General features: G+C 45.8%; 1 protein-coding gene across 8 annotated transcripts in view; it reads right to left on the reverse strand.

Moving 5' to 3' along the window:
* INPP4A (inositol polyphosphate-4-phosphatase type I A) overlaps positions 1-26,258 on the reverse strand; it is a 135,137-nt gene that overhangs the window by 36,634 nt on the left and 72,245 nt on the right. For 4 of the 8 annotated variants that reach the window (XM_049651388.1, XM_049651387.1, XM_049651386.1 and 1 more), the window contains exons 2-12: positions 23,902-25,026; positions 23,307-23,351; positions 14,331-14,449; positions 11,967-12,083; positions 11,607-11,686; positions 9,893-10,004; positions 8,998-9,088; positions 8,371-8,518; positions 5,391-5,521; positions 3,434-3,538; positions 2,797-2,905 (exon numbers count right to left, since the gene is read on the reverse strand). In XM_049651388.1, the coding sequence (XP_049507345.1) occupies positions 2,797-2,905; positions 3,434-3,538; positions 5,391-5,521; positions 8,371-8,518; positions 8,998-9,088; positions 9,893-10,004; positions 11,607-11,686; positions 11,967-12,083; positions 14,331-14,449; positions 23,307-23,351; positions 23,902-24,007 (1,163 nt within the window). In that variant the 5' untranslated portion in view covers positions 24,008-25,026. The remainder of the gene's footprint in view (positions 1-2,796; positions 2,906-3,433; positions 3,539-5,390; positions 5,522-8,370; positions 8,519-8,997; positions 9,089-9,892; positions 10,005-11,606; positions 11,687-11,966; positions 12,084-14,330; positions 14,450-23,306; positions 23,352-23,901; positions 25,027-26,258) is intronic. The other 4 variants (XM_049651382.1, XM_049651384.1, XM_049651385.1 and 1 more) reach the window with 3 other exon arrangements.

Consider the following 26,258-nt stretch of genomic DNA (forward strand, 5'->3'; position numbering starts at 1 on the left):
ATATTAACTCTTGGTTTGCCCTCAGGGGGAAAATTGACCCAAGGAACACTGTTTTAAAAATCTGCATAAATTATTAAGTATTATGAAAATGTAAGCTGGCTTCATTCCCGCAAGAGGCGATGGGGAAGGGAAACCTGAAGCCCTAAGACTCTTGTAAAAGAAGCCAGAAAGGGATTCCCAGCCACACCAACGGGTTGACTTGAAACTCCAGCACCCAGGACTTGCCTGGCCTGGGAGGAACAGGACTGGTTCTTCTCTCGGAGCGGAGCGCACACAGCAATGAACTGCTGCCAGATTTTAAAGGTAAAATGGTGGACTGGAGACAGGCTATTCATTATCAAAGAACATTGCAGTTGGAAGGGAGAATTCTGTCTACGAGGCTCTAACTAGGGGCCCCCGGCGGCACCGAGGGGTGAAGCACCTCACAGAGGAGGGGACAGCACAGGCTTTCTCTACATGAGAGCAAGACCCAAACAGACACTCTCTCCACAGACAGAAAACTCACCAACACTCCTCAAAACTGCTAAAGAAAAGAACCAAAACGAAATATTAGGAGTTAGCAAACACTAAATGCAAAACAAAAAATTAAAAAGCCAAGTTATCTTTTGTCAAAATTCTTCAAGTTAAGTGTCGAGGCCCCCACTACAGGGACAATAAAACTCATGAGCCCAATGTGCTCAGTCATCAGAGCAACATCAGTGCCGTTGCACAAGCCCCAGGGAGACATTTCACCTGTGGGCAAGTTATGTCTGCATTTAAAGGAAAGTTCAAATAATGAAAATCATTTCTGCAAGCAGTTTTATAATGGGAATAGGAAATTAAATGAAAATTTATATTATTTATGTGAAAAAGACTCCAGAGGCATTTTGAAAATAAGTTCTAAAGTTAACATACAGAGTAATCAGGTATTAACATCCCGACCTTTCTGGGACAGGGACAGCCAGTGGTGAGCCCTCCTGATGGGCTTCCCCCCCTAGGGCCTGTAGCACCCTCAAATCTCCTACTCTAACCCCCACACAGCCACATGCAATGGAGTGACAGACACGCAATTTCTTGGCTGGCTGTGCAGAGCTGCGGTGGGCCCAGGAAGCTTCCTCTTCATCCTAATTCCCAGAGAACCCTGGAGTCAGTGACTCCTCAGGCGGGTCTGGTTACATGGCTTGTCTGGGCAAGGAAGAGCCCTTGCGGAATCAGTCAAGGACACACAGACTGTCTGGGGGCTTCCCAAGAATGTTGCCTTGCCCTTAAGGCTGAAATTCCTCTTCCTAACCCCTGGCCCTTTCTTATTCTTCCTGCATCTGGCTCCGGGGCTCCCTTGGTTTTGGGGTAACCTGTGCACACATCCCAGTGATGATTTCTCATGGTGTGCTCTCTTCCACCTGCCTGCTTATCCTCGAGCCTCATCCCATGGGTAGAGAAACTCCTACCTGCATCCCTGATCCCCTTAGCCCACTGACCGGCCACTGCACCCGACCTTTCACCCCCTCCTTGACCCAGTCTGCGGTCAGTTTTCTCAATCTGTGTCCTGACTCCTGGCCACGGAAGCACAAAGCCCCCGACTTCCCCCAGCAGGTGCTAATGCTCTCCACCTGGAAGCCTTGTTGATTCTCTTGACGCCCCCTGGGCCTTTGCTTCACCTTCCTTCCAGCTGTTCCATTCTCCATTGATAAGTCTGACACTTTCAACTCCACATTCTCCAGAGGCTGATCCACGGTATCTGCAGCTTGTTCCTTCATTCCTCAAAGATCTCTCTGTATCTCACTTTCTTCTCTAGTCCCTTCTACGACTACATGCCTGGTCTGGCCTTTGCATCTCCAGATGATTCACTTTCATCTTCCCTATCAGCCTGAACACATGATCAAGTAATAACCCTTCTCCCCAAGGGGACACCTTTGTGCTACTTCCTTTACTTCATGGTCCCCGGATCTTACAGGATCATTTACACTCTTGCCCCTACCTCTTACACTCGCATCCCTCACCTACATAAATCCTGATGGGTGACATTCTGGAAGAGTACCAACACTTCCCACATATCCAACACAACAGCTGGGATTTATGGCTGTCTCCATGTCACCCATGCTCCAGGCATGGCACTGCTTGCTCCAAATGGTGGAGTTGACTTGTCTGCTCCCAGGTAAGGCAGGGAGCTCCTCAGGGCCAGGGTTACCTCTGTCAGCCCCACAACCCTGGTCACCAGCGTGTGGCCCTGCACTGCGCAGGCTGCCAGCAAGGCCAGCCCTCTCCCTCAGCTCCTCTCCTCAAAACACCATGTCTCAGCCACACCTCACTGCATCCTCCACAACACCCTCCCCCACCTGCCTACCTGGCAATTTCCTGCTTGGACTGCAGCTGTGTGCAGCTCCCACCCCCACCCCCTCTAGCCTTCTTAAAACGGGGAATGTTTACCACTGCAGTCCTTTTAGGAAAGGAAACGATCTCTTGCAGCTTCACACTTTGTGGCATTCGACACACACCACACACCTGGTGTGACTGACTAGGGGCTTTAAGGGACGGCTGAGCCAGCGGAGAGCCCACAAAGGGTAGCCACCTTCCAGGGGGATTTCAATTTGCTGTTCACTTGCGGGGTCAGGACCACTAATCAGGTGCCCTCATCACCACCCAGCTCAGCCACACACACAGAGTAGCACAGGGGCAACGAGGCAGCTCCTCCCGCCACACAAAAGCACAGTGGATGGCTGGATTTTTGCAGTCATATTTTGATTTTTTTTTTTTTTTTTTAGCCTAGGAAGCACCAGACAGCCATACAAGGACCACAGACACCCTCCATATACTTACTGCTTCTTGGTCTCTTCAAATTTGTGCAGCTTTTTGCGGAGACCTCCTGACTTAAAACCTTGGCAGTGTGCTGCTGGCGCTCCGATGGTGACGATGTCATAGTTCTGATCTGAATGACAGAAAGCTCTCCTCCATTACTCTGGGCTCAGGCCTGTGGACAAGCCAGCTACAGGGATATGCACGCAGCTCTGGGACCCCGCCCCTCTGGCCCATTTCCAAGCAGCCTGTTCCCTCAGTCCCATAGTTTGGATTGTCTGCGGGGCCCCTGGAGCCCAGCACCATCATCTCAGCAGGGGTTCCTACAGGTCTCGAGATGGGGCCATAAAGGGCCGGAGGCAGCCACCAGCAACACTCACCTTGTAACCCTCCTTGGGAAGGGTAACTGACAGGCGACTTTCTGCCACAGAAACACAAAGGCAAGCTGGAAGGAGGACAGACGAGGGGGCAGGAACAAAAGGAGGGAAAAGACGAGGGCACAAAGACCTTACAAAGGTCCTGTAATATGTCTCTTATTTCATTTGCCGGGCAGAAGAACATACAGGGAAGGCTGGACATATGCGGGGCAACTCAGGGGTCAGGTGCACAGGGAGAAAGGAAGTGAAGTGTGATTCAGCGAGAGGAACAGAAAAATAGTTACCTGACCCCCCATCGTCTTGAACTCTCATCCTCTGTATGTGCAAGTTTGTAGGAACAAATTCTAACTTTTTATCTGCTTTCAAACTGCTTGCTTTAAACGAGGGACCTAAAGAAATGGAATATGAGAAAACAAGGACCATTGACATGTACCCTGCACTCAGGAATGGCAAGTAGAACAGAGATATTCTGAGGAAGTCGCTACGAGTAAACATGAACGCGCTGGCAGTGGCCTAGGAAATTCTGAATTACCCATGAGCACATTTCATTTCCAGATGGCGGGTGGGTGAAACACTGGAGGGAGGGCGGCTCGCTGGCCAGAAGACTGGCTCTAGGCAGTCAGGTGGAGAGCAGAGCCGGGCAGAAGCAGCTTCAGAAGGCTACGGTTACTGGTGCCCTGCCTTCCCATGACTCAGCTCTCAACTGAAAGGTCCGCCACAAAGACTGATTTTGTGCAACACGATGTCAGCGCTGCTATAAAAAGCAAATGGGTCCATGCTAGGGACTGCCTGTTCCAACTTTAGAGACTGCCATCATGCAAGAGCTGAGAAATTGGTTCGACTAGAGCAACACATCTCAATTCTGCAACGGGGTGAAAAGGTCTGCTCATCACCTCAGATCTATCAAGATGAACAGATGCCACACAGCATGGATAGCGACCCTCTGAAACACAAACCTAAATGTGTTCCCTTGTTTACACAAAGGGTGGCGGGTGGGAGGGGGCGCAGTTAAGGAGGATGATGTTTTGTAACTACCATCTACGATCTTGTTTCTCTGATCAGAATCCAACACTAATTAAGAACTACACGCCTAGAGAAGAAAGGGATTATAAATTAACCGACAATCAGAAGAACAGAAGAAACAGACTTTTTCTCTAGTGATAAAAGGTGAATTTTTCCAGGATACAAAATGCAGACCAGCCGATGTCTGCTTTGCATTTTGCCCTAGGAGACTGTCCTCCAGGACCTGATACTCACAGTGGGCCAGAAATCAGCAGTAGTGGCATCCTGAGAGCCTGTCAGAAATGCAGAATCCTAGATCTGCACTGCAGCAAGATCCTCAAGGACCAGGATGCACACTGACATTTGAGATTCTCTGCTCTGGAAAACTCAAGCTCGTGTGGGTTTCCTGCTTTCTCAGGTAACAGGTACCTGGCATGGGTAGGTGCCTAAGTTCCTTCAGTCATATGCTGCCAATATACTTAGACCTGCCCTTCAGATTCAAACCAAACCCGGGACACCATCATCTTGTCCTCATGCCTGTATCTGGCTTCTTCTCAGCCAAGTTCATGGACAAGTTCCTATGTTCTGTGTCAAAACCACAGTAAAGACTCGAGATCTTCTTTTAACCCCAAAATTCCCTTTGTAATCGGGGAGAAGGAAAGAATGTGAAGATAGAGAATAAAGAAAAACCAAAAAATTCATTCTGTTTTTGAATAAAAAGGGAATTAGTTAAGAATAGTCTTCTAAATCTACCCTTAAGAGTGTTTTGAAAATCAAATAGCATCTTTCAAGAAGAAAGGTTTCTGTACTCCACTCCTTTTTGAGTCTTAAAATGGAGAGCTCCACTTAGACAATTCAGATGTTCAATGCAAGGACTGTTAAATATTTAAACTGGGAAGTCTAGGAAACCACTCTGTCTGAAAGTAAATGGTTTATGTCTTTCGGGCATTTCCCTTGGGCATTTTAGACAAAGATGAAAAAATACCTTGAACCAACAGCCTGTGATTTCATCTCTCTTAAATTTCATCCTACGTTAGTTGGCAGATGACACCAGAGAAGGAATTTTCAATGCATTTCACATACTTGTCTTCTTAATTAAGATCTGAGAAATCCATATTCTAAGGAGTTCACACCTACATGAGAATCTATTTTTAAAAACCCATTAGGAGTGTCTGTCAGTGACAGTACTGGAGCCAGGTTCTGGTTTTCTAGCTGGGAAAGGGGAGACCCAGCACCCACCTTTGTACTGATGGAGGTCAGTGAGGTTCTCCTGGTACGTGAGGATAATGGTCTGGTACTGAGTGACAATCTGGCGCCGGAGGCTCTCCCAGCAAGGGGACAGATCCCCCAACTCCTCCAGTTCACACACTCTGCAAGACACACATACATCAGGCCGTGCAGCCGGCTCACTTCTCTGCGAGGTGCACAGGAGTACTAACCAAGCAGGAGAACAAAATGGACATGGACATATCGCCGATGCCAGGGAAGGCCTCGCACAATGGCTACACCACAGGTCTACAGAGCAAGCAGTGGGGCAGCATGACAGAGCGCTCTAAGAAGAATGGCCGTGTGAAGGGCAGGCCACTCACCATGTGGGAAAACACCCAGAGAAGCTTTTCACAGAAACTCTGTCAAATGTCCGGGGAAAACCAAGTGGAGGAGAGGGGCTTTAGGGGAGCGGTTCCTTGCTGGTACCCACATAGGCCATGCAGGTGAAGGCCTGGATTGCAGCCCATGTGAGTCTGGGCAGCACAGAAGGACGTGGGACCGTCCTGGAAGACGAGAGGAGTGGAGGCCTGTAAGCGACTGCATGAGGCCATCTCACTCACCTGTCTCCCCCAGGAGCTGCTGAGACAGCTTCTCACTGCCCCCACGTTCTGGGGAGGCCTGGGCCTTCCTGCCCTGCCCCTAAGAACATTGCAGCGAAACATAAAGCTGCCGAGCAGCAGTCTACAGCTGGACGGCACCAGGTGGCCATGCTCTGCCGCACTTACCCAGCCCCCTCTATTTCAGTGCCGTCCCTCAGGGTAAGGGGCCAGGGCCACGGGGAGCTAGCAACTTTGGCTGTGCCTCCTTTGGCTGTCTATGGGAGTAATGAGTTGTTTAAATCTAAAAGTTACATGAGGGCAGGAAAGGGAGAAGAGGAGAAGAAAAAAGAGGATCTGTCACCTCCAGAAAAATTAAAAGCTGTATAAAAACTGAAATATAAATGTATTAGCTCAGCAGTAAAATAACAGCTACATAATCAGAATAATGAAAACACAAGATGGATTTTAAAAAAAGAAAAAAGGATAACCATATTAGGAAGCTGGGTAATGGGAAACTACAAAAGACCTAAAATCTTTATCACAGGGAATGAGTAGCTAATCCCTGAAACTGGTTAGTTAAGAGAATACTATATTTAGAAACATAGTGGTAAACAATGGCTAAAAGTGGATGTTTCTGGGAAGTAGATCAGAGAGGAGAAGCCCTCAAGACTTATGTTGTTGGCACTATTATGCTGTTTTGGCACTATTTGTTTTTTCATACTGTGCATGTTTTCCTTTGGGGGGGATTAAAAAAAGCTAATTCTGTGTAATCTACTAAATTCTCTGAAGGTAAATAGAGAGTTGTACCATTTTATTATTATTAAATTAGCAACATCAAAGTAAAAGAACACCAACGTGGGCAAGGCTGTGGTGAGGCCTCCGTCCCTGCTCACTGCTGGCCAGCTCGCCCACCAGCTGTGGGTCTGCTCACGAGCACATGAGCCCCGTCTGCTGCAGCTGCTGCTGGGCTCTCTCTGGTGTCTACCCATGCGTCACGTGGCTCCTTCTCATGCTCTGGGTGTCAGCTTAATGTCACGGCTCACAGAGGCTTGCCCAGACCACCCTCCTTCTCACCACCCCTTCTGATTTCTGTACGCAGCTCGTGCAGCCGGGGCTCTGTGCACGGCCCCTGCTTCTCCGGAGGGTCTGTCTCTCACGGTCTGTCTCGCTCCTCAAGAAGCCTCCCATACCAGGCACACCACCAGCCTCGTGTGTAAAACGCAACAACGCCCTCAAAACCAAAATGCTTTTGAAGTGAATAAATGCTTTCAAGTTATAGTCTGAGGGGCACCTGGATGGCTCAGTCGGTTAAGCATCCAACTTTCAGCTCAGGTCATGAGCTCATGGTTCGTGAGTTCAAGCCACACATGGGGCTGTCTGCTGTCAATGCAGGGCCCACTCTGGAGCCTCTGTTCACTAGCTCCCCCCCCCCAGAAAAAATAAATAAACAAAAAAAAAATATATATATATATATATATATATATATATATATGTATGTGGGTGTGTGTATATATATATCTTATATACATCTCACACACACACACACACAAGATATAGTCTGAATAATGGGAATTTGTGCCATAGTTAAAAATTATAGCACAAAAACCGAAGATCTATGCAAAAGCAGATGGTAGCTAGGAAAAACTGAACAAATATGGAAAAGGTGAAAGGAAAAATGTTAAAATTAAAATAACTGTAAAATAGTACATGTAGAGAGATAAAGCAGCTTATTGCATTATTCTTGTCATTTTCCTCTGAGGTTGATTTCTTTTTCAAGATAAAAAAATTTTAAAAAATAGCTGTATTAAAACAGTGAGATTCTGACTGCATTGTTTCCTTTCATGCTCTGTCATATTGTGTTCACAATTAACATCATTTTATGATGAGTAGAAATGACATCTGAGGAAGACAGGAGACACAATCTGTGGTGCTGAATCACCTCTCTGGCTTCTCCCTGTCTTGGGACCATTGGAATATGCCCTGGGCTGAGATATACGGAGGAGCAGAGGGCCCCAGTGGGCTGTACTTAGGCTTCTGTAGCCTGTATCATTGTGGCCCTACCCTAGGAAACCGCTGACCCAGGCAGCCAGGACCAGAGAACTATCAGCCAGTCCTAACTCTCTGAAGGCCAACTGAGGGGAAAGGAGAAGGGAAGGGAAGGGAGCAGGTACTGAGTGCTGGGCACACATCTGGTGCTTCTGGCACCTTGGCTTGCACAGGAACTCCAAGATACAGGTGAGCAAACGCAGGCTCCGGCAAGCCCAGGCCACAGAGCAGGCAAGTGGTGGAGGCTGGGTCTGCAGTCTGGTCTCTCTGCTGCCAGTGCTCTACCCACCACATCTAACTTTCCAGAAAGGAAGGGGCATACGACATGGGCATTACAGGCGGCTGGTCTCTCCACATGGCCTCACCTGGCCGCATCTTCTTCCAGCAGGAGCTTCACAAACTGCCGGGGCACGTGCAGGGAGAGCACGCTCTCTGCCATCTGCTCCAGGATCCGCAGGTGGTTGCCGTCGGTGGTGGGGAACCGGTACATGCGGCAAATGGCGCCACCGAACACTGAGGTGAGGTGGCAGGGAAGACCGAGGCTGTGTGTGAGCTGGCTGCAGGCCTGTCGCACGGGCCCTCCTCCCCAGGCCCTCAGCAGGGCTTCTTACTGCTCATCTCAAGGGAACGAAAATATTTAAACCAAAACCCGCCAGGGGACAGCCTGCATGCTCCTCCCCTGCGACATGCAATCTTCTTGCCCCAGGATGTGTAACTAACTCTAAAGTGCAGGAGCTGGGGTGGGGAGGTTTTCAGTCACAAAACCCAAGGCAAAATGAGAAAGAGTGAAATGAAGGAGGAACCCTCGCCCCCTCCCCGCCTTGCTTGGAGTATTACTAATTCCATATGCTGGTAAAAGGCACGGCCCTTTGAAAACGCGGCACAGGATGCCTGGCCGTGATAACCAGAGCAGGTGGGGAGGAAAGGGTGACCGCGGGCCCAAGAGGACACTCACAAGAGTGGCAAGAGTACCAACGGAGGAAGCTGTTTACCCGATTTCAGTAAAGTGTCTTTTCGCAGCGAAGCATATTTGGATCGGATTCCCAATGCCTCAGTCAAGCTCTCATCAACGGGCAGAACCATCTGAGGATGTGTACAGAAAAGCACAGAGAAGCAGTAAGGCCCAAACAACTCCAGAACACCCAGTAGGAATGTGGCCTAGGTGCATCATATATTACTCTTAAAAAATTAGTCTCCACCATTTACTCTACAATAAACACACTGCCCAAGCCACAAATTAATCCACCTCCCAGTATACTGAACTTAGGCCACGCACACACCATTTTCTAGTGACAAGCTCAGTTCACCTGGTATTGCATTGTTGTGATGTATAGAATGAGAGGGAGGAAACAGATGATGCCCAGGAATGTTATCACAGCCTGATGTTCTGGGCTTATTTGGAGTAATTTTACGGCAATGACCACTTACCAGTGTTTGCACTCTTACTTAGAACTGTAGTCTGAGAGCATGAGAGGGTCTGCGTGAGCAATGATGCATGGGAGACAGGGTGACAGAGAGGGAGGGGAGGAGATGGAGAGAAGGTAGGTGAGAGGGTGCAGAGGTGCACAAGGTGGCTGTGGGGCACGTGTGTGCCTGGGAGGGAAGATAGAACAAAACAGCAAAGGTAATCCCGGTGTCATTCCATACCCCCCACGAGTAGCCCCTCTCCCCTCCTGACTGCAGATTCCCCAGCCAGGCTCCCCCAGCAGAGCCTTGCATACCATGCTCCCTGAGGGGACCCCCTTCTATTTTGAGAAGTGCCTGGGGGTGCTTGGCACCTCCTGTCTTGGGGGCTCTGTCTTTCCCTTCCCTGAGGCCAGAGGCAAAGTCGACTTGGACAGGTCCTCTTACTCCTTCTAACAGAGAGGGGCAAGGTGGTGTGCTCACCCTCCCATTGACGGTGTCCAGAGACCGAGTCACAGGAGGCCGCTGATCCGACTTCTCCTCCATCTGCCAGCCAATCACGGTGATGTTACCCACGCGGTCACTCTCTGCAGATCTGCAATGAGCAATGTGCTCTGGTAAGAGGTGTTGTGCCTGCACTTCATTTTCTGTTTAAATGCAAAACTCAGCCATCCTGGGTCATCGAGGGGTGCCAGGATCTGGCCTGCTGGTCAGCCGGCCAGCATTCACTATATACACAGGCTCCGGGGGAGGCAGACAAGGAAACCATGAGAGCACAGAGAAGGGCTGCATCTGAGAGGGGACACAGCACCACAGAGACCTGTGGATGTGCCTGGTAGCTAGTTGGAGGGGAGGTGCCCACCAGCCCCTGAGCTGACCCTGCCCCAGGGAGTGATGAGGACACATCTCAGAACTAGGACTGGAGAGTACTTCCTTCTGGCACTGAACCCCCTTCTGCTCCTTCCCACCTATCCTTAAGCTCTGAGTAGACCCAAGACCTAGATCTGGACACCAAGTATGCTGAGGTCACCCAGGGTTTCCCAAAGCCTCTGAAACCTGCTACGACATAGTTAATGCCACTCCAGCCCTGGTCAGCTTTGCCCCTAAGACCCCTAAGACCCCTAAGACCCCTAAGACCCCTAAGACCCCTCAGGGTGGCTGCCAGCTGCGTGGGTCCATCTGATTCATCCAGGGAAGCCCCAGGGATACCCAAGCCTCAGCCTTTTTATTTCAGATGTCTGATTAGCCACGTTCTCAATTTTTATGTGGTCACATATACCGACAATTTCCTTTGTGACTTTTTCTCATTGTTCTCATGCCTGGAAAAATGTTTCCCCATTCTCTCTGCACAAGAGTCGTACATAGCTCCTTTTCAAAAGGATGAGGTCCTTCTCTTTCATTTAACTCTAATCTAATTAGAATTAGTTCTATCACAGGATGTACCTGAATATTTTTCTCTAGCAGCCCTTTGCCCCACAGTACCCTTTACGTGTTCTCTTAAGACTCGCCCTTTATCCTGAGTCAGGTTCCCTATGCACACTGAGGACTGCAGCCCAATGCCTGCCACGTGGCCGTCACCACAGCTTCAGAATTGTGCGCTATCCAGCAGGTAATTAAATCGCCATCGCCAAATTCCTTTTGCAATTTCGGACTATTTTCCAAAATTCTACATTATTTTGAAAAAGAGAACACCATTTTAGGGTTTGGGTGAGAACTGTCCCCAAAATGAATTTAGAAACGGCTGACATCTTGACCTCTTTCATCTTCCTTCCAGAAATACAGTACGGGTTCCCTTCCTGCTTTCCTTCCATAAATATTTATGGAGTGCCAGGACCTGTTCTAGGTGGTTAGGATTCAGCCATGAAGCAAGACAGACAAAAACCCTGCTATCTAGCAGATCATATTCTATTGGGGAGAGAAGAGACAACAGACAAAAATATGTATGTATCTAGACTTCCTTTAGGTCTGCTGGGCACATATTCCCTTTAGGTACAACTGGGCTCATATTTCCTATGGACACCACGCATTGCCATTCCCTGACAGGCCCACTTCAGTGAACAAACCACCTCCTCACTTAGGTCAGCCTTTGGGACAGGGCTGGGCGCTCTTTCCGTACAGGAAATGGGGCCTTTCCCCACATCCGTGCCTGGACATCATAATTCCAGATTATTTCAAGGGAATAAAATTAAACACCAACCTTAGCGTCAAATGCAACCTATGATGCCTGTCTTGGAGAAGATCTTTGACAATGAATGTTCCAGAGCCCAGTAAATACATCTGAGGAAGAGGGGGGAAAGAAGGCATTAGTACGCTTGCTTTGCCTCTGGTCCAAATAACAGGTCTCAGAGGAGTCCAGCTGGCTGGTTCCCATAACACATCTGACCCTCATCTCAGGAGCCCAACAGGGAAGAAATTCCTAAAAACAAATATATTTGGACATCAGTTAATTTGTGACCAAAGTAATAATGTTAATCTGTGTTCAGCTCTCACTCAAATGGTTACAGAACTTAAAAAAAAGGGGAAGAAAAATCTCATGAACCACAACATGTTACTTAACTGTTCCCTGAGATCTATCTTTGACATCATACACGGAGAGTTTGATTTGTGTCATCTGATTGATAAGGGAGTCTTGAAAGAAGGCAATACTGCTTAGAAATATAGGATTGTTGGTTCCCTGGAATAGAAAAGAGAATAATCAGAATACAGAGTTTGATTTTTAAAAGTAAATGCTTTTGAAACACACCCAAATTTTCAGAACAAGACACTAATGTTCTTACCAACTTGGATCAACACAAACACTAATGGCGGTTTAAATGGATGCATACAAACCAACCAAAATGTTGCTTTCCAAAAAGACAAAGTTGTCTGACAGACCTCTATAGATCCAGGCACAAGCAGGCTCACCGCCCAAGACATGCCTGAGGGCTCACTCTAAGGGTTTCTCACTCAGTAGAAGGGATTTTCCAAAATTGAAATAAGTTGGATGTACATGTGTATTCTTAGTATTAAAACTTCCAATGAGTTATATACTTGGATCTACCACTGTGGGTTGTTCCTTTAAGATGTACAAAGACAGATGAAAATGAATGGCTTGAGTCGTTTCTTATTTCCAGAATCCTGTAGTTGGCATAATTAAGGCCTGACCTTTTGAAGGCTATCCCTTTCAAAGGACTAGCTCTTGGTTTCCAGATCATAGGTAGTCATTTGCTGTTAGCTTAGCCCTGCCCCCCCCACCCCCAGAGCCCCATATCATATTCTCTTTCCCAGATAGTGGCTAACTATCTTAGCCAAATGGTTAATGGTTCCTGTTTGTACCTGCTGTGGGTTCCATGCCTCTAGCTGCGCTCCCTCTGCAACTTCAGACCTAGTCTCTAAAAGTCTGCCGGACAACCCCTCCTGGGTGGCCTGCTGGGGCCACAGCCCACCCAATCTCACCCTCCATCTGCCCTTGGTTAAGCCCATCTCTGCCTCTCTTCCCAAGGAGGCCACAAATGTCTGCTTTGGTGCCTGTTTCTCCGTCATTCTCAACCACCCAGAGACAATGAACTGCTCCCACAAACCCACCTCCAGGGCCTATCACAAGCACCCCTTCTTTCCACTCCTTCCCACTGACAGTAAGGCCCTACATACTTCTGCAAATGACTATCAACTAAGGACCTCCCTGAAACACATCTAGTCAGGTGACTCCCCTCGGAAAAGCCTGCACTGGCCCGCTACAAATGCCTGCCCTGACGTTCAAGTCTTCTCTCCCTTGCACTTCCACTTGGGCCTTTTGCATACACAGAACAGGATAAAATTATTTCCCAAACCACATGATGCTTTCCTATCACTTGCCTTTGCATAACGACCACAGAACTCTGGCGTGATCTTCAACACATGATCCCCAGACTGGCAGTATGGGTATCACCTGGAAGCTTGCGAGAAGTGCAGGGTCTTGGGCCCCATGCAGATCTCTTAAGTCAGAATTTCACTCAGTGCCACCCAAGGAAGCCTCTCTAATCCTCACAGCTGGATGGGCCCCACACCCCACGTGTTGACCTCCTCTCTCTACTCTACCCCTTCCCACATAACTGTGCAGAGATGGACCATGTTCACTCTGCCTCCCTGCCCAAAGGATGGTACCCTCCTTTAGGACAGGAACTAGGCCTCCGAGGTATTTGTATGATCCACAGCACCTAGCACTGTGCTCCGCATATAGGCAGTGCTCAGCAGATGCCTAGAAAACAAAATTGTTCATTTGAACTTGGAAATAAGTTTCCAAGAGAATGAAAAAGGGTAGTCTATCTGACATAAAATGGGAGAAGAGGAGGAAATGTAGTTTAAGTTTGTTTGAGACTGCTAGGGAGGGGTTAATTCGCATAGATGCTCACATCACAAACAAAATCCGGTACAATCTCATATAACTCCTACCCTTAGTTCTCATAACTTACATAAGGTACAAAATTATCTAAAAGAAGTTTGTAAAATTCCCAAGGTGAAAGCATAACACACAGTGCAAAAGGACATACCAAAAAAGCCAATAAAAATGGGGGTATGTCCAGTAAGAAGGCTAGTTAATAGTTAACACTCTCCAAACTTTGATTAATGAACACAATTCTTCAAAAGTAGCAGCCAAATGAAAATTACAAGGAAGAATGAGCTCTTACCTCTTAAACGGCAATAACCTTATGGGATCGTTGTTCAAGAACAACCAGCCAATAGCAAATCAATAATTATAAATAACTTGGCAACTATAAATGCCAGTCAGATGAATGTGAAGAAAAATGTCAATGTACTGAAAACCCATGGGGAAGCAGCAACAATTCACATAAACATAATTGCAGCTACAGGTGTTCAGGTCACTCACAGCCCTCCCATGGGGGCTACAAACACCATGCAAGTCCATCGCAGAGCTCCAGGGGACAGGGCTAGCAGCACCCACCTCGATGATCTCCGTCTGTGCATGTTTTGTCCAGAATGCCTGAGGAGGGGTGGTTACACTCACTGCTACAAAACTATTTGGTTTTCGATCTAGCGATGGAGTATGCAACTCACTGCAAGCTATAGAATCAAGATCAGAAAGAAAAGAATCCATTAAAATCAGGCTCCAATTAGTTCTCTGTTCCAAACACACCCAAAGAAACCCCCACCCCCCAAAAAAGTAAATGACACTAAAGTGATGAGACACTTACATTGTCAGTTATCACATGAAGGTGATCTTTTAAACTAGAAGCAATCTCTTTGCATGTGTCCACCCCCCACCCCCAATCTCTCAGCCCTATGACAGCAAGACTGTAACTGTCAGTAGAAAGCTGGGCTGAAGGGGGCTTTCTGTGTCCATGGACTAGAACACAAAGCCAACAACCTCATATGGGGTCTGACCCATAACATGTGACCTTAATAACTAACTGAACCGTTAACCGTTAGCTAAGCAGCCACACAGTCTATAAAATCAAGACACAGCTACACATGCCTGCATCCTATGACTGGTGGCTAGCCCTGAGCTGTGGTGTCCTACAGGTCTCTGTGTGAATGTATGCTGGAAGTAAATCCAAAATTCTGTGGCAGCATAAACAAAGTTTTGTTATGTTTTGTTTTTATTAAAGAAGTTATTGCTCATTTTATTCTCCTTATAAACCTCATATCAAGTGCAATATTATTATAAATGTTACTTTTTGGAACTAACGGTACCAAATTTATTGTACTAAGCATTTTTAATAGATAAGACTCAGATAATTCTATCACAGAAGGAACCCATAAGAATGATGATCACATTTCACTGAAATGAACATGCTATCTGTGAAATGCACTTTGAAAGAAAAAAGACCCACTGGCATTAGACTATGCCATGCTATTGATTGTAAGATATTTTCTGATTAAAGAGTAAAACATGAAAAAATATACATCATAGAACTGATGAAATACGTGGCCAATCAAACTTCAAAACTGGTCCAAACAACCACCTTTTTTTGAGGAGTAATAAATGCTTCCCAGACCACTTCAAGTCTTTGGTCAATTTCCAGAGATCTAAAGCAATGGACTGTGGCCATTTTTGCCAGTGTTCTCATTGCCTTTATGGAGGAGAGGATCTTTGGAGGTCCCTACACTATGCCATTCCTGCCCTCATCATTCCCATTTTCTAAAATGTTCACTGGCGATTTACAATTTAGAAATTGATTTTTGCTTCTGAAAAATAATTCTGGTTCACTAATTATCTACTTGTATCATCTTCTCATATGACTTTATGAATTTTCATCATTTATTGAATATAATAAAATACAAAAAGCTTAGGTTTTTAGTTCAGTTAGTTTTGACAATCATATGCACCCATGCAACCATCACCACAACAAGATAGAGAACTTTCCTTCAGACTAGAAATTTCCTCTTCATACTTCCTAGTCAACCAATTCTTCCCCTACCTCTGCAACCAATTTCTGATTTCCATCATTTTTGTCTGTCCTTGAATTTCATATAAATGGGAGGTATTCGAGATTCATCTATATTGTTGTACGTAATCACTCTTATTTTATTTTATTCTATTTTGTTTTTTATTTTATTTTTTTATTATTTTTTATATTAAACAGAATGTATTGTCAAATTGGTTTCCATACAACACCCAGTGCTCATCCCAACACGTGCCATCCTCAATGCCCATCACCCACCTTCCCCTCTCCCCCACCCCCCATCAACCCTCAGTTTGTTCTTAGCATCCAAGAGTCTCTTATGGTTTGCCTCCCTCCCTCTGTGTAACTTTTTCCCCCCTTCCTCTCCCCCTTGGTCTTCTGTTAAGTTTCTCAGGATCCACATAACAGTGAAAACATATGGTATCTGTCTTTCTCTGCCTGACTTATTTCACTCAGCATAATACCCTCCAGTTCCATCCACGTTGCTACAAATGGTCAGATTTCATTCTTTCTCATTGCCACGCAGTATTCCATTATATATATATAAACCACATCTTCTTTATCCATTCATCAGTTGATGGACATTTAGGCTTTTTCCATAATTTGGCTATTGTTGAAAGTGCTGCTATAAACATTGGGGTATAAGTGCCCCTATGCATCAGCACTCCTGTGTCCCTTGGGTAAATTCCTACCAGTGCTATTGTTGGGTCATAGGGTAGATCTATTTTTAATTTTTTGAGGAACCTCTACACTGTTTTCCAGAGCGGCTGCACTAGTTTGCATTCCCACCAACAGTGCAAGAGGGTTCCCATTTCTCCACATCCTCGCCAGCCATCACTCTCTTATTTTAAATTGATGAGTTAGATTCCATTGTGTGAATGTATTGCATTTATTTAACCATTCTGTTAATGGACATTGAGTTGTTTCTGGTTGTGAACCACTGTAACTAAAGCCACTACAGACATTCCTGTTCATCTCCTTTCGTGGACATAGGCTTTCATTTCTTTTGCTTAAGTACCTAACAGAGACATTTCTAGATTAGAGCAGAGGATATGTTTAACTGTGTAAGAAGCTAAGCTTTTTTTAAAGTAGTTGTACCATTTTACAATCCCGCTAGCAATGTGTGTGAGTTCCAGTTGTTCTGCATCCCCACTAATATTCGGTAGGGTCAGTCTTTATTTCATAGTTATTCTAATGGATGTGCTTTAATCTGCACTTCCATGATGGTTAATGATGCAAGGCATCTTTTCATCATGTGCTTGTTCATTTTTAAAACTTCTTTTGTCAAGAGTCTGCTCAAGTTTTTTGCTCATTTGTAAACTGAATTGTGGGCTTTTTTATTGTTGATTTGTATCTTACTCTGGATCTGTCCTTTCTCGGGTAGGTATATGTGTTGTGAATATTTTTCCCCCAAAAGATTGATATCTTACAATTTATTTTCTTAAAGACTTTTGGTTGTTTTCTGTTTTTGTTGTGTTTTTTTAGACTTTTAATCTTAGGGAGTGGTAGGCAGGAAAAATGTCCCTCCCTCCAAAAAAGTATCCACATCCTAATCCCTGGAACCTGTGAATATATTATGTTATGGGCACCACAGATGTGATTAAGGTCATGGAACCTTGACATGGAGAGATTATTCTGGATCATCTGGGTGGGCTTAACCTAATCACACATGCTGTTAAAAGTAGCAGAGGATGGTGGAAGGGTGAGTCAGAAAGATGTGACTATGGGGAAAAAAGGGCAGGAGAGAGTCAAAGCATGAAAGGCATTCCACCTGCCATTGCTGGCTCTGAAGATGGAAGAAGGGTGCCACAAGCCAAGGAATGTGAGCAGCTTTGATAAAGTGAGAACCAGCCTCAACTGGCTGCTAGCAAAATCACACAAAAAAACTGAATTCCACCAAAAACATGAAAAGCAAAGAAACAAATTCTCCCTGGAGCCTCCAGAAAAGAACACTGCCCTGCAGATACCTTGATTTTGGTGTTGTAAGACTCTGAGCAGAGACTCCGCTGAGCCCAGTGGATTTGTGACCTAAGCAAACTGTAACGTAGTATCTTTGTGCTGTTTCAGGTGTTCCATCTCTGGTAATCTGTTCGGCAGCAGCAGCAAACTAAAGCACAGAGTTAGTGCTTTCTGCATTCTGCCCCAGAAATCTTTGCCTCCCTGTTGGGAGTGATCCTCTGTTTTCTTCTAAAAGCTTGAACGTTTTATTAATTTTTAAAGTTCTCTTCTATTTCTTCTGCTAGGTCAGACTCAGCAGGAGTCAGGGATTTGACAATTTCACTTGCTCTCTCTCTCCTTTAAGCTACTGTTTAAGACCCTCAAGGCCTGGTTTCTCTGGGCGCGCCCCTTCATCAGGCATGAGTTCTTAACAACCATGTGAAGCTGGAACATTTGGGTCTTTCAAGCACAACTGACAGCGGACAGACTGAGGCATAACAGGTGGCCAAAGCTTGGAAGACTGGTATCAGTTTAAGGGCTGATGGGCCAACTGCCACCTTCAGAACACACCTTCCTCTCTGGCCCCAACCACTAGCCAGCTCAGCTAAGTCTTGCTCAGTGTTTCCGTGAAGCTTTCCCTCAGCAGCCCACAATCACATCTCCTGTCTGTCTCTTACATTGCTTTGGCCTATTTCCACAGAAGCCACGAGTCTGTAGTATATATGCCTTGCCTCTCCAACCAGATCATCTATAATCCCAGCTGAGTAAGTGCTATCAAGGCAAAGCAGTAAAATGTATTTCAAGTACATAGCCTTTGACTCAGCAATTCTGTATCCAAGAGTTTATCCTGAGGAAATAATCAACAAAGCGTGTGAAAGATCTATATACAAGCATGTTCACTGTGGTAGTGTTTATAATGGCAAATTGGAAAGAACCTAAACATCTGACAACAGGAGACTGGTTAAAACAAATATGGCACAGCCATACAATAGAGTTACATAAGCACCCGAAGTGATGGGGCAGATCCCATGTTTGTTTGTGTTTTTTTTTTTTTTAATTTTATTTATTTATTTTGCGAGAGAGACAGAGAGACAGCATGTGACAGGGGAGGGACAGAGAGGGAAGGAGAGACAGAATCTCAAGAAGGCTCTGCACTGTCAGCACAGAGCCTGCAGGGCTCAAACCCACAAACCATGAGATCATGACCTGAGCCGAAACCAAGAGTTGGATGCTTAACTGACTCGGCCACCCAGGTGCCCCAACTCCTGTGTTTATTAAGATGAAAAGATGCCAATGACATTTCTGCTACATGAAAAAAAACATGTTAAGAATACCAGCATGACATTTTTGGAGATAATCCCATCACCTCCACAGACCAAAAAAAAAAAAAAAAAAAAAAAAAAAAAAAATCATTAAAACTTCTGTATAGCACTGAGTGGGTGTAAAAAAATATTTCTGGAAGGATCTATACCAAAATGCCAACTGTGATTCTCTCTCTGATAGGGTACTCTTTTCCTCTAACATTTTCTGTATTATAGGTTTTAAAATGAGCACTTCCAAATTTTAAACTTTTATTTTTAAGACAAAATATTTGACCATTCAATCATCTGGCTCCTGTTTTCACCTTTTTCTCTTTCTTTTCTTTCTTTCTTTTCTTTCTTTCTTTTCTTTTCTTTTCTTTCTCTTTCCTTCCTTCCTTCCTTCCTTCCTTCCTTCTTCCTTTCAATGTTTATTTATTTTGAGAGAGAGTGCCCATGCTACCAGCACAGAGCCAAACGTGTGACTCAAACCCACGAACCACGAGATCATGACCTGAGTGGAAACCAACAGACACTTAACTGACCGAGCCACCCACATAGCCACCCAGATATGTTAAGTGATTTTTACCACAATTAAAAAAAAAAAAGGCAGGGTGCCTGGGCGGCTCAGTCAGTTAAGCATCCAACTCTTTCTGGACTTCGGTTCAGATCATTATCTCACCATTTGTGGGATCTCGCCCTGTGTCAGGCTCAGCACGGAGCGTGGAGCCTGCTTGGCATATTTTCTTTCTTTCTTTCTCTCTTTCTCTCTTTCTCTCTCTCAAAAAAAAAAAATATTGCTTGACATAAAATTCACACTCATCTTTTTAAGCTATTTCTTCCCCCAAGTATGTAATTCAAATGACAATAGTACTGTCCTTGATTTGCCAAATTCAGAAAAATCTTGGTTTCTGTTATAGGGGTGAGGATTTTTACCTCAAATCCATTGACTCTCATTCTCTCTCTACACTCAATCAGTTTACCTTGAGATGTTTTTGTTAAATCCATGTTCTGCATTAATAAAGCTAAGAGAATATTATTCATTATGAGCCAACTGGGATTTCCTTCACTTCTGTCCTGTGCTGGGCCCTGTTTTCTGGATCCCATGTCTTCTTTTTTCTCAATTTATTCCCTCTTTTGGGTAAAACACATCCTCCACTAATTTCCAGAGAAAGGATGTGGGAGAAGTTTATTTGAGAGTCTGCAAAGCTGAAATATATTTCTTTCTACCCTCACATTTGGCTGATAGTCTGCTTGAGAATTCCGGGTCAGAAATATTTTCCCACTCACGTTAAAGGTGCTGCTCCCCCGTCCTCAAGTTTCCAGTGCCACTGAGAATCCCCTCCACACTAGTTTGACCCCTGATCCTTGGATATGACCTGTTTTGTTCTCCACCACACCGCCCGCCCCCCCACCTCTCTGGAAGTTTTGGGATCTTCATTTTATTCCCAGTGCTTGGAAACTTCCCCAGGATGTGCCTTGTTATGGGTTTTTTCCAATCATTATGCTGGGCCTTAGCAGGCATTTTTAACCTAGAACCACACTCTTCAGTTATGAGAGACTTCTTGTATTATTTCTCGTTAATTCCCTCCCTTCTATTCTTTTCTCTCCCATAAATGTTAGGCCTCCTGAATTTGCTAATTTCCCATTTCAATTTCTCTCCCATTGTCTATTTTGCTTTAAAATGTTTACTTTTTGGGATAATTCCTTGAATATCTTTGAATGTTTATTGAATTCTTAAAGTTTTCTTTAAATCATATTTTAACTTTCTAAGGTTGCCCTTGTTCTTCAATTTTTTTTTCTTTACAATGTCCTGTTTTATTTTATGGGTATGCCATATTCTCTTGAGGGTATAAATTATATACCCAAGAAGATGTTTTCTTCTACTTTCTTCAATATCTGTATTTCTTCCAGGTTCTATTTTTTCTTGCATCCTCTTCCATGTGTGGGCCTTCCACAAAGCCCTTCAAACTTTAACCATTCTTGCATTTTGTTTTAAATCAACTTTGTGGTATAATTTATATATAAAATGTGCCTATTTTAAGAGGAGAGCTCAATGAGTTTGGATAAGCATAGACATCTATATAACCACCACAGTCAAGATACAGTACATTTCCATCACCCCAAAGAGTTCCCAGTCCCCTTTCCAGGCAGCCCTCACCAGCACTCCTGGACAACCAATCATTGATCTGTCTTCTATCACTGTGGATTGGTCCTCCTGAGTTACACACAAACATAATCCTATAGCATACAGCCTTTTGAGTATGGCTTCTTTCATTCTGCACAAGGCTTTTGAGATTCATCTATGTGTGTATTAGTACTTCATTCCTTTTCCTTGCTGAGTGGTATTCCATTGTATGGATGTATCATAGTTAATTCTGCTGATGGATATGTGGGTTGTTTCCAGTGTTGGCTATTATGGATAAAGCTGAAATCAGCATGCATGTACCAATCTTTATATGCACAAAAGAATGTCCATTTGTCTTTAAGAATAAGGTATCAAAAAGCTGAGTATGAGAGTGAGCTGAGTGGCTGGCCAGCCTACTTTTGGTTGGGGTCCAGAAAGCTGGCATCTGTCTCTTTGCAGGGAGTGGGAGTTTCCTTTTTCCAGAGTGAAAGCCTCCTGCCTGGAGGAATAAGCCTGGTAGAAGTAGGATAAGAGGAAGAAGGCTGGAGAGGGCGAGGTAGGGGTTGTTATTCAGTAGACTTCTGGCCCTTCACCATGCTTTCCTCCGTGCTAATGGACCTCAGCCCAGAGCCTCTCTGCCTCCCAAGTTTCTCATGAGAATAACCACCAGTCCCTGCAGGGCTGTGTGTGGTGGGAACCTGAACCCCCAACTCTTCCTTATACAAGCTTTCCAATAAGCCCTTGCTTTTGTCTCGGAGCTCCCCAGTATCTCTCGGACAAATCCAGCACCTTCACAGACATGCAGGTGTGACCACGTTCCTCTCCGCCTGTTCCCTCCTCCTCACAGGTTACAGTCTGGGGGTTCCAAAGATGTCTCACTGCACAGAGTGTTTCTGTGGCTTATTTTTCCTGATGTCTGTGCTGATTTAAGATAAGGGGGTGGAAATAAGTTCACTGTTCCCTTGTGAAAGTGGAAGTCCTTGGGTTAGTATTATAATTTGTGAAGAGCAATAAAGCTCTAGGTTGGGGGCAGGCAGGTGTGGGAATCCCAGCAGGGTTAAAGACTGCTTCCCCTACCCTCCTGTTCCCAGTTCACAATGCAGGACTCACTCTCACTGCAGAACTAGCCACTAAGTCAGGGTTGGGAAACCCTCTGAACTTGTTTAAGGACATTCAATCTGAAATGGCGATGTTTTCAAAGTTTAGTATTAATTTGATAATAATGCCCTTAATTTTTATGGAGCTTGCCATTAGTCAAAGACATTGGTCTGATTTTGCTGTTTTAACCACCATGATATTCTTTATCTCTCAAACGGTAACACCCCTTATTATAGCACATGAGAAAACTGGTCAGGCAAGGTCAAGGCCATGTGGTTAGTGTGTGGCACAGTCCGGACTAGAATCCAGGTCATCTGGCTCTCAAGGAGGTATTTCCTTTATGTCCCACTACCTCCCGGACACCGTTGCCAGGCCAGGGGCCAATGCTGAGCACTGCCCAGGGGACAAGGGAAGGGGAGAAGGACACAGGAGTGTGTCAGGCTATGAAGGAGAACCATCTGTAGGTGACCCCACCACACTGTCCGATCTTCTGGGTAAGCCACAGTAATACCTTACTTTCCTGATCCCAGAGCCAGGACATACTACTAGAGTTTTTTAGGATAATCTCAGGGCATTCAGGACAGTTTTTAGGACATTCTGATGCTGCCCAAGAGGGAAAGCACTAGTTATCATTGCCTCCACCCACAGAGTAGGGAACCAAGGGCCAGATGGCTAAAATCAACTGCACAGGGCTGTATGGTCAGGACTGGCAACGCCCGCCCCGAGCCAGCTTTCCCACCCCGAGCCAGCTTTCCCACCTCGTGGGCACATCCCTAGGAAGGCTGTCCTCGCAGCTCTGGGGGGCTCACCTCCCGCCCCTGCCCTTCCCCCACCCCCACTGCCAGCCTGGAGGGAACATGTGCTGAGGAGGCTGAAATCTGCAGGCTCCAGGCTCCCTCCACCCACAGGACATTCACACCTGCCCGGTGGCTTCATCTTAGAGACACTTCAGTAGCAGCAAGTGCTCTGACACAAATCTGAGCCAGGGTCGTGTTTCTGTTTTTAAGCAATGTATATTGCAAAGCAAACGAAAAATGCAAAAAGATACCTACCTAAGCTGAATTCTAAAATGGGCTCATCTGGATCTTGGATATTTCCTGAATAAAAAGGAAATGACGGGAAAAAATCATGCTTAATAAACTTTTCCTTGCATTTAGATTTTATTCAAAAGAGTCAACATTCTACATTTCCCCCCCCTCAGAAACTATTATAGGAGATAGGTTTTTAATTTTCTAAACATTTCACTTCTGAGATTCCTAAGAAGTCTCAAACTCCAAGACCAAACCCCCCTCCTATTAAGCTCTGCAAAGCCACAACAAGGAGGGCTTTGATCATGGTCTGGGCACTTGCCAGACAGACACCGTGGACATTCCCATATCATCTACTGGCAAATGAGCCCTGGAGGTGCCCACTCAAGCTGGAAAACTGACGGCGGTCCAATTCCAATGGAAGTGGTTCCCAGGAAGAGGGCTGACTTCCCCCTCCCTTACGCCCTGATTCAACCAAAAGCTTGCCCTCCAGCCACCTGGAGTGGGCAGTCACTGGGGGCTCATTCTGGCTGTCCACAGGGTACCCCAGGAGGCAGGCATACAGGGTGTGTGCCACGACCTTGCACCAGGAACCTGGCGCAGGCCCTGTGAGACTCACCTGCCAGAGAGAGGCCCAGCATGTCAGCTGCCACATCAATGGTAGAAGCCCGCTGCATCGCACGGGCCCTGGCACCATGGCGAGGGCTGTGCTCTCTTGCTGTCATGATGTCATTGGTGATGATGTGTTTCCTGTTCCTGGGTCAGACCACGCCTGATTCCCCGGGGACGCGCTGTCACCAAGCCCTAATCCCCTAAGGTGGCAGTAGTCCTGAGAAAAAGGCACCGACACTGGTAAGAAACATAGGGATGGTGACTGAGAGACTGTGCTCTCATGGACAGTATAAATGCCTCACACAGGCAAGGGAGGAGCCAGGGGTGGAGAGTCTGATGACCTAGGCCCCTTCGAGTGCTTCCCCTGCACTCCCCAACACTCATACACCAACACATATGCTCATGGGATCCCATAAGGAAATCATGTTCTCTTCAACAAAGACATACCACAGTAACTGTTGGTTTAGATACAATCATGAAAGATGGCTTTTGAAATGTTCTTGTTTTACTATGCTTTTCTGTTGACAAGTCTCATAGAATCTTTAACATAAAACCAATTCACCTCTGTCAGAAGGATAGGAGATGCATGAAGGGTCTGCCACCCACTGGCATGGTGAAACCCTGGAGAGACAAAGGCACGTCTCCAGCCTGCTCTCTTTCTTTCCACAGCTACAGGAACTTCACAGGTCTCCTGGTCTTAGAAAACATGTGCATGTAATCTATACTTAACTAAAGTGGATAGTGCTGTGCTATGGATATGGAAACTTCTGGGCAAAGTGCCACCACAGGCTGAATCAGAGGGATACCCCGGCATGGCACAGAACATACATTTGCTCTAAGAAGTGGGTTAAGCAGCAAGAAGTGAGTTTCACGTTTTTCCAGCCCATGTATATGCTACAATTCCTGTTGTCTCCAGAAGGAACCAACCTCTCTTGTTTAAAACACCTCTCTCAAAGCTCTCCGTGTATCCAGACACTCTTGTCTTCTCAAAGTATGTCAACACCTGTGTACCTGAAGGCCTGTGTTCTCGCTCTTGAGTTAATATTCAGCCAGCAACTTACTGGACATGTTTGTTCTTGGGCCAGTTGAGACACGTGGCATTTCTTCATAGAAGCACATCCAAATCCATCATCTAAAAATGGAAAATTATTAACTTAACAAGTGGCCAAACATGAAGTTCTCGAGAATGCATATTAATAGACGCTTATGTTATAATCTTAATGCCTAGAGATATGGGGAAGCCAAGAGTTACTACATGTTCCTGTGAGCTCCACACAACCATCTAACTTTTTGGCTCAAAAGCAAAGGTCTTGCTCAAGCCCAAAAGAATGAGAAACAGAAATGCACATTCCTATCCCCATCCAGGGGTGATCCAGGGGAACATGGACCAGCCCTAAAGCACCCACTGTGTGGCTGAGGGAAAATGCAGAGATAAGAATCTGAGTCTTCCAGTAGTCCTGCTCACAAATGTCAGCTCAAGGGAGAAGTTGCTGGGCCCCTCTGAGGCTTTGCTTTCTGGTGCCTACAATGAGGCTAGTTGTACCCATCTCACAGGGCTGCAGCGGGAGCCAAATGTGCAAAAACAGAAGAGGGCTCTGCCCTGCTGTGGCTGCCTGGCCCTTGGGTGCCTTTCTGTGGAGAAGAGAACAAGCCAGGCTCCAAGTCAGTCCCGGGGGCCCAGCACATGAGCTATCTGAAAGGGCCAACATCCGGGGTATAGATGACAGGCAGTGTGCTTGGCACTCAGGCAAACTCAGTTTCCCTTGAAGACTGGGCTCCTCCTACCCCTCCCACTGGAGCACCTGGGGACCTTTAGTCCGGGCATCTCGGCAGACATGGCAATGGCTCAGGTGGGGAGTCACAGTAAAAGTCTCCAAGGGGAAGACTGACGAGTTTGCTGACATCAAGAGGTATACAAAGTCAAAATATGGAATGAAAATGATAAAGACAGGGAAAGTACTTGCAGTACTAATATCTATAGTTTATAGTAATGCTTGTACAAATTAACAACAACAAAAAACCTCACTAAGAATGCAAGTGGCAAAGGTATGAATACATAGAAGAGGAATACACACGGTAAACGTTTTGGAGAAGTGACCAAACTCATTCATAATAATTTTTTTAATGTTTATTTACTTTGGGAGAAAGAGAAAGAGAGAGAGAGAGAGAGAGAGAGAGAGAGAGACGCAGACACAGAATCCAAAGCAGGCTCCAGGGTCTGAGCTGTCAGCACAGAGCCCGAAGCGGGGCTTGAACCCACAGAGCAAGAGATCATGACCTGAGCCAAAGTCAGAGGCCCAACCGACTGAGCCACCCAGGCACCCCGCCCTCATTATTAATAATTAAAGCAACACTAAATATTCC

Source organism: Panthera uncia, assembly GCF_023721935.1.
Source record: "Panthera uncia isolate 11264 chromosome A3 unlocalized genomic scaffold, Puncia_PCG_1.0 HiC_scaffold_11, whole genome shotgun sequence".
NCBI classification, from domain to species: Eukaryota; Metazoa; Chordata; class Mammalia; order Carnivora; family Felidae; genus Panthera; species Panthera uncia.